This window comes from Fundulus heteroclitus, chromosome 9, assembly GCF_011125445.2.
Source record: "Fundulus heteroclitus isolate FHET01 chromosome 9, MU-UCD_Fhet_4.1, whole genome shotgun sequence".
NCBI classification, from domain to species: Eukaryota; Metazoa; Chordata; class Actinopteri; order Cyprinodontiformes; family Fundulidae; genus Fundulus; species Fundulus heteroclitus.
This window is the reverse complement of record NC_046369.1, coordinates 26,916,336-26,925,469: the sequence shown is the minus strand read 5'-3', so window position 1 is coordinate 26,925,469 and position 9,134 is coordinate 26,916,336. Positions and strand designations below refer to the sequence as shown.

The 9,134-nt window shown below is 38.8% G+C and overlaps 1 protein-coding gene across 1 annotated transcript in view; it reads left to right on the top strand.

Moving 5' to 3' along the window:
- Window positions 1-839: 839 nt before the first annotated feature.
- The window catches only part of hcn2b (hyperpolarization activated cyclic nucleotide-gated potassium channel 2b), a gene marked incomplete at its 3' end in the record, with an annotated part of 41,811 nt that continues 33,516 nt past the window's right edge, over window positions 840-9,134 (top strand). Inside the window, 2 exon segments of the mRNA XM_036141360.1 lie at window positions 840-1,919; window positions 5,472-5,895. Coding sequence (XP_035997253.1) covers window positions 1,078-1,919; window positions 5,472-5,895 — 1,266 coding nt within the window.

The window sequence follows — 9,134 nt, the reverse complement described above, 5'->3', positions numbered from 1 at the left end:
TTAGTTTTTCACACTCACAGAATACAACTAATAATTAAAGGGTTCGATATTGAATAATGTAAATGTTTGTTACATTAGTTGAGGTCTTAATAATAGCTTTCATTAAAACGGAAAAGACATTTACATGTCAGTGTTTTAGTTTTTCACACTCACAGAATACAACTAATAATTAAAGGGTTCGATATTGAATAATGTAAATGTTTGTTACATAAGTTGAGGTCTTAATAATAGCTTTCATTAAAATGGAAAAGACATTTACATGTCAGTGTTTAAATAGCATTTATGCATGTCCAAGGGACGCAGACGGAGGACCAAGTGAAGGGACACCCGAGGGTTATACTAACTACAAATAACAACCGTGAAAAAGGAAGCAGTAAAGTTTTTGACAATGTTTTAACTGCCTTTGAAACATTTGGCCACGAATTAAGTCTTAAATGTGCAATTTCAAAGTTTGTCCACACGGTGGAGCCCTCCGACCACCGCAGTATCTACGCTCCGTGATCAGTCTGAGAACGGCAGCAGACAGACGCGGTTCTTTCTTTCCTTCTGGTATATTTAAATAGTTTAGAAAAGTCTGGATAATAACGGCAGGTCTTGTTATTTGTCGGCTCATTATGGTTTCATGATGTATCTGCTTTGGCCGACATTCGTTGTTTGTTAGATTATGACGCTTTCCTGTCACCTTTATCCTCTTTTACCCACCCCCAACAGGTACATTAACGAGGTATTAAATCAGTAAGACTTTACTGCAGGTTTTATTTTGAGGACTTTCTCTCTTTTTTTCCCTGTTAGGCAGCCTAGGTGTGGTTTACCGGTTGTTGTTGTTGGTTTTTTTTTTTTTTTTTTTTTTTTTTTTTGGCAGGAGCCACCTACGTGTGTTTGTAGAAGCTTGGCCGTCATGTCATCATCTTTTAATTGCAAACATACAATAAAACTGCAGGCAGCGTGCAGCCATAGTAACGCCACGCCGCTCTTCTCCCCGAAGTGATGTGAATGGAAAGTGGAAAGCCGCTCCTGCTCCTCCTCCTCCTCCTCTCTGGGTTTAAGGTATAAAGGGAGTCTCCTCCCGCCGGCGTTATGGACGTGGCGGAGGTAGGCGAGGAGGAGCCCAGATTCCAGCAGCCTCTGCCGCCTCCAGCAGCTGCCAGTGTGAGCGGATGCGCCGATGATGGGAGCGGCGGCGGGGGGACCGAGATGAAGAGATTCACGCTTGGAGGCGGGGCCGCGCGCAAAAACTCCAACAACAACAACGAGCTGTGGCTCCTGCAGGACGAGGACTCCCTTAAGGAACCGCTGAGCGCCGCTGACAGCGCCGCCTCTGCTCTGTTATGCCCGGGGGAAGCTGCTGGCGGCCGGGGCGGCACGGTTTCGGTGGCAAGCGTGGCGGGAGCGGGGCGCGTCGGAATGATATGCAACAAGAACGGAGACTGTAGAAGGGACCCGACCAGTTCAGGGAGCCTGTCTTCTCTCATCTCCAGGCAAGAGAAGCAGGCAGATGGAGCCGTAGGGAGTGAGGACATAAAGGGGCAGGCTGGGGCGATGGACGCTTCTGTCCCTTCAGCTGGGTCCCTAACTCAGGGGCCCGCCGGGACCGAGGTCAAGACTGCCGCTGCGACGGAGAAGAAGGACTCCAGAGTTTCCTTCTCCAACGCCCCGACTAGTAAAGGTCAGACCCCGAGTCTGCAGTCGAGAAACTCTGTCACTTTCACTAAAGCGGAGGACAGTTCTCAGATAGTCCCGGACGATGGGGACTCCAGGGGGAACCAGACGTACATGCAGCGGCAGTTCAGCTCCATGCTCCAGCCTGGAGTTAACAAATTCTCCCTGCGCATGTTCGGGAGTCAGAAGGCGGTGGAGAAGGAGCAGGAACGCGTAAAGTCTGCGGGGAACTGGATTATCCACCCATACAGTGACTTCAGGTATGGCCCGGTCTGACATGGGTTCATGAACAGTTCATCCAGATAAAGTGGTTTTATGTGCAGGGAAAGTAAAGAGGCGATGATTTTCTGATGTTTGCGAATAATGTGTGATAAACACAAATCATGATGAGCAAACAGATCAATTATAGTCTCTTTAATCACCTTAAAACAACCAAGAACACGCAAAAAATAATTATCTATAATTATACATAAGTAGGGAAAAGTTTCAGCTCATATTTTTATCTGTCCATTTGAGTGAAGGCAGACATATTGAAACTGAAAGCAGCTGGTCAGAGTTTTTCCACAGTCCAGACTCTTGCATACGTTGATAAAATGCTGCGTTCACAGCAGTGTTGTTTCATTTCTCTGGGCTCAGTCAAGCCTTGTCAGTTTCGCAAAAGTTGATTCAAATAATGTACTCCGTTTCAGCACCAAGGACAGCTCCTGAAAAAAAAAAAAGAATCTTCGTAAAACACATTTAATTTCATTTTATTTAATTTGTATATTTCCTTTACTATAGCACCAAAAACCTCTTATACAGCCAATTCTCAATAAATTAGAATATTGTTGAAAAGCTAATTTAAGTCATTCAGCTTAAAAGTGAATCTTATACATGGTGACACAATTTCCAAGATGTTATTTCTGTTCATTTTGATGATTAGCTTACAGTCTGTCACAAAGTTGGAGTAGTATTTAACATAAATTCATTCATCTTTTTTTTAAAATATAAATAAGGTTTGTTTTCTTAATGTCAACACAATCAGGGGGAAACTGTTGACTTGACAATAGTCCAGGAAACAGTCATTGATAGCCTTCACAAGGAGGGAAGACCACAAAAAGCTAATTTCTAATTACTAGTTACCTGTTCACAGAGGGCTGTCCTCAAGCATAGTATTGGAACATTTAGTGAAAGGAAAAAAGTGTGGTATAAAAAGGTACAGAGAACAACAGGTTTTAAAGCTATGTGAAGCTGCCATACCAACCTACAGGAAACATTAGAGCTCTTCATTTGTCCCTCTGCTGGCATACCTCATGGCAATGCTGATTTAGTTTTTCTGCAGTGGTTGGCACCTACCTGTTTTAATGACTATGGTATCGCTGTGCTGGATTGAACTCACTTGATCTAAAACTGGTACAGAAACTATTGAAAAGCAGGGCGAGAGACAAGGGAACCAACAATGCAGAAGGGTCAAAAGGCTGTTATTAAAGCAACCTGGGCTTCCGGAACGTCTCAGCAGACTAATTGCTTTCATCCCACGTTGCATTGATGCAGCTGTTTATGCAAAAGACTCAAAGATTAGTGTGCATACTATGAAGCATTTGGACATTGTCTTCAGATAGCTGACATTTCTGTGTTTAACTTCCTCTCTTATTCAAAATCCTAATTTTATGAAAAACTTTGTGTACATATACTATGATAAACAATAACGCAAATAGTTTTTGCTGAAGAGTTGGTTTTTGGAATGCATTGTTGTATCAATAGTTTTATGCACAATGTGCAAAATTAATTCTGCCCAGGGCCCAATGCCACCTTGAACCAACTCTGTGTGCTTCTACCATATATTTTAAGCAAACACTTAATAACTTGCTATCAGCTGGACATTACAGTTTTAAAAACATACAAGTTACTCTAATAAGATAACTTTCTAAATCAGATGTTGGAAGTTAAAACAATACCAGTAGGACAACCTGACAAAAGTAATGATCTCCTAGCTGACGAGTCTCTATTATCAATGTCAGCACTGTTTTCAGAATATGTCACCCTCAAGAGAGGCTTGCTTCATACTGTTCCAGTAAAAGCTATTCACACTGTCCGAGCCTAATCAGCATATTTGCTTCTGTGCGCTATCAGCTGCTAGTAACAGCACCATGAGTGTCTAGACATCGGTAGTTTAGATTTTAGTGTGCCCTTAATTCTTTTTTTTTTTTTTTTTTTTTAGTGTGCCCTTAATTCTTGTTGGGAACCATGATAAAGGTTTCCAATAAGATTTAAAAACAAATCTGTCTTTCTAACACTGAAATATTTAGAAAAGCCCAACCTTTAATGTGGAAAAACACATCTGGAAACATTTGTGGTTTTCCAAAACCCCTGCAGCCACAGATATCGACACTGGATGAGATTTTATAGAAAACGTCCCTGTTTATCCAAAGAGGTCCTGATGCAATGCACTCTAACAGCGTCCCGAGGGCATTTGAAAAAGAAAAAAACCTCAGAGCGTCACATATCTATCACCGTAGCTAACAGTGGGCATGATGTGCTTTTCCGCACATTCATCCCATGTTTGATGCCAGATCCATCATGAGTGTTTGCTGCTGAATAATAGTCTTAGCCCTGTCTAACCAATGCTCCCTGTCCCAGTTAAAGTCTGTTGTTGTTTAGCAAACTTCACTTCTTTATTATGATAGTTTGACAGAAAAGGCCTTGTTATGGCATGTGTCTCGAAGAAATGCCTGGCATATAGCACCTGATGGGTTTTTCCTTAATGGAGATTTTGTGTTCCCAAGATGACACTCTTTGCAGCATTTCTTTAACAGTGAACTTTTAAGGTTTTGTTTTATTTTAAATGTGTTTTACTTCCCTTACCTTTCTGCTCACTGTCCATGGTGGCAAGATAAATATGGGTCATTGTCCAGCCATTTTCATCACAATTCCAGTTCGAGCTGTACAATATAGTGAATCTCAATTGTTATCTTATTATCAGTCAGAGAAATATTTTAACTGATGCTCGGACTAAATATTTTACTAAATATTATACAGCATATCAAATGTTATACATTGACATTCTGCCTTCTGATAATATACTTGTGCAATTTATTGGACACATAACAGCTGCCCTTTTTTCTCACACCTGGTGCGTGTTTATAATGGCTGAGATGCTAAAACTCACTAAGATTGGTGGGGATCTTTTGTAATGGTAAATCATAACTAATATCACCATTTTCCACATTGGTATTCCAATTCAATATTTTCCTGTTATTCTGAGCCCCACTTCCTGGTGTTTAAAAACATCTTCTTCTTGCTTTAACTGTAAATATATACAGATTTAGGTACATAGCCTTGTTTGTAGTGATTGCTTGACTTATGAAAATCAATACATATTTGCCTCACTTGAATGACATGTTCTTTTGTCTTTCCCATTTTGAAGAGTTGCTAATAGAAATGGGCCTCTTTGTCTCATACTATTATACCTTAAGTCCCTGAATAAATAAACAAAAAACAAAAGGACTTAAACAGATTCTTCAGTTACATGTACTTTGTTGGGAGACCAATAGTTTGTTAAAAAAACAATACAATTACTTATCAGTATTCATTTTCTTTCACTGAATAATTTTACTTAATTTATAGAGAAATTCAACTACTGCTATTCAAGTTTAGTGTATTCTAAGGCTTTTCCCCACATCTTTACCAGAGATGCCACTAATTGTGGAGTTTGCAGTAGATGACCTTAGTCAGCTCAAACACATACATTTATATTTATAACTTATCATGTTAAAAACCTCAGCATTGCTCTTGGCACACATGAACCCTGAGTTTAATCCTCTTCTGCTTAGGTTCTACTGGGACTTCACCATGCTGATGTTCATGGTCGGCAACCTGATCATCATCCCGGTTGGCATCACCTTCTTCAAAGACGAGACCACCACGCCCTGGATCATCTTTAACGTGGTCTCAGACACCTTCTTCCTCATGGACCTGGTGCTCAACTTCAGGACAGGCATTGTGTTCGAGGACAACACCGAGATCATCCTGGATCCTAAGAAGATCAAGAAGAAATACCTGAAGAGCTGGTTTATCGTGGACTTTGTTTCCTCCATACCTGTGGATTATATCTTCCTCATCGTGGAGAAGGGGATCGACTCGGAGGTGTACAAAACGGCCCGGGCGCTGCGCATCGTCCGCTTCACAAAGATCCTCAGTCTGCTGCGCCTCCTCAGGCTGTCCAGACTCATCCGTTACATCCACCAGTGGGAGGAGGTACACTAAGATTCATGTTTTATCTTTTAGGCACAGGAAAAGGAAGAAGGTTTGTTTTCTGATCGTCAAGAGTTTAATAGTTACTGATGAATGCACCAAAGCTTTGTATCGCTTGTTTATCTAAATGCTAACAAATACAGCATTCAGGTGGAAGAGTGCCTTATTTGGCTGAGACTTATGAGACTTGTTACTTAATGGCTAAACAAATTACAAAATAAGTTTAGTTTTACCATCATCGAAATCAAAAACTGTGAAAATTAAACTTTTCCTAAAATATGCAGAAAACATGAACAAGTTAGGATTTTATTAAGAATTATGAAACAATGCTACAGATCTGTTCTGATCATTTTTGTCAAAATTAAACGATTTTTTTAGGACACATTTGTTGACTTTTTCACACAAAACGAATGACTTATCTCCTAATTTGTATTTAAAGTTTAGCATGTGCAGAGGATGTCAAAATTTGGAAGATGTAGCGGAGCTTTCACATAATAAAACTTTTTTTTAACCTTTCCACGATTTTGCTGTACAGCAAAGATGCTCATCGGTCTAACATTGCAAGTCACAACAAATGTTTGATTATAATAGAGGATTGGCCTCTCCTATAAAACAAAACAAAGCCATTCTTACTGGAATTTAACTAACAATGCAAAATTGGATTTCAGTGCAGTGGCTCATGCGAGTAAACAAGTAATTGTCTTTTGCATTTCTTAGCCGTGCCTCTATTCATAATAACTTTCCAACTGGTTAATAAATGAGGTTTTACAATCCTGTTTCACAATAAACCCGATGGCTGGATTATAGATTATTATAACCCAGGTTACTGATGCAGTTAATTAAAGCATAATGTATGCTTGTCGGTAGGGAAGTGAAAATGCAGTGTCATGGGAATGTGAACAAACATTTCAGTGATATTAATTGCATTTTTTTCTTTGCAACAATTCTATTTAGCCAGTTTTATAATCGTTTTCTCATGTGACATTTCAGAGAAACGAGGCATGAAAACAGGCTGAATTATCACTAACAGACTAACTGAAAAAAAGAAATAATCAAGCGGCCTACGTGCTTCTAATTAAACACAAATGTATTCCTGAATCTGGCAGATTTAGATTGATCTATAACAGATATTTTATTTTAATAAGGACATCTTTGAATTTGACCAACTTGATAAATCTGACTGGAAGTAAAATTAACATTTTGCCGTAGCCACAGCACCAAGATAAATATGACAAAGAATCTGTGAAAGGTACAATAGATTAGGGTGATGGCATGAAGGCCTTCCAGCCTAGAAGATCTCACCACTAAAGATACTTCATCAAAACACCAGTGGAAAGAGGCTAAAATTTGTTTATTGATTATAAGAATGTTTTGATTGCTGTAATGCAATATTTTTCTATTGATTATTCAAAGAATTGGAAATTCCTTTAGACATGCCATTTTTTATTAACAAGTCAATAAAAACTGGAATTAGTTTTTGTTTATCAAAATCAATACTCTTTCTACATTGTTTTGTTTTCCTTTGCATCTGTAAATTTCAGTCTAGCTAGCCACCAATGCAGCTTTATTCTTTAATGTTCTGCTTTATCATTCTAGTGTTAGTTATTGCTAACCAGATCGCGAAATAACAATAATCTAATTGGTCTAAATCTAAAACATTTCACAAGAAGAGTTAGGATGCATCATTTATTGCATACCACATTATCAAACTTAATTTTTAGAGCCTTCTTCATAGATCCAAGAGAAACACAAACTGCTTTATAGAAGTTAACAGGCATAAAGACATAAAACACTACAATACAAACAAACTTTAAAAACTAAGGTGTTTGAAATTATTAAACTAAATAATCAGGTAGACAAAACAAAAATGTATAATAACTTTAAAATTAAGACGGAAAACAGAGAAATGTATATAATATATAAAGGGAATGATATTCCTGTTCTTCTAAACATATCTGAATGACCTAAAAACCTGGATGACTTAACATTTTCTGCTTTTAAATTCAGACAAGACAGATGTTCTTTGGACCAGAGTCTTTTAAAAACACTTACTCTGGATGGCATTAAATTGGCCCCCAGTAATAAACAACCTTGGTGTTATTTTTGATCTGGACATGCCATTTAAATCCCGTATTAAACCAGTTTCTAGGATTTCTAGCCTTCACCTCCGGGATTTTGCCAAAATCAGAAATGCCCTGTCCCAAAGTGAAAAGCTAATCTATGCATTTGTTAATTCAAGGCTGGACTATTGTATTTCCTTACTATCAGAAGGTCACAAAATAAAATGCTGTATTAAGAGTTTTAATGGAAAATCAAAAGAGAGATCATATTTCTCATAGTTGAGCTTCTCTTCACTGGCTCCCTGTTAAATCTAATCATTTTAGATTTTCTTTAATTCATGTGGTTTCTGGAGGTCTAATGCAAACTTTGAATCTATTCCCATTTATTAGAATGTTTCAATCTGATGCAAAATGTCTCCTTAGGAATCAGTTTAACTGGAGGAATTTGGGACAAACAAAGATGAGACAGGCCTAAAATAGCAGTCTGTAACAGACCAAAAGCATCTGACAGAGGACCCAAGTGATGCATTGTTCTTTAATCTCTGTCTATTTTTTATTTCTTTCATTTTTTTCTAGATTTTACGTCTCCTTTTTGACGGCAAACTACTATTTCATGTTTGCCACATTGTGTTTTCTTGACATTTGTTGATTGTTCACCTTATGAAAAGGTAAAAATGTGTCTTTGCAACAGCTGTTTGCAGCAAAAAAACCCAAAGACTAGATTTTCTACAAGTTAGTTTTGTTCTGAGTTTGTTTTATTGGTGATCTAAGTTCGGTGAGAGGCATGATTTCTGATTCAAACACATACCAGAAAATAATGGCCCTGCCCTGAACTGACGGGAACAACTGAGCTCTGCTCAGCCCCACCCAGACTCAGCTTTTTCCCCTCCTCCCCCTGAGCCTCCTCGCTCATCTTACTTACCTGCAGGAGATCACCCAGAAGATCACCTGGGTGTTGTGATGACTCAAACAGAAAGTTTACTCCTTACGTTGTCAGAAATTGGGACCATCATCAAGGAAGCCATGAGCATCAATGGGAATAAAAGGGCCAGATTCCCTAGCAGGAGCCAGATGTTGTTGCTTTGCTTTCATAAGCAGTTGAACATGCAAATAAGAGAAGATCTGAACCTGCGGCCAGCGTTCATCTTGTTGACTATTTTTATCAAAGTACATCTGATTTCT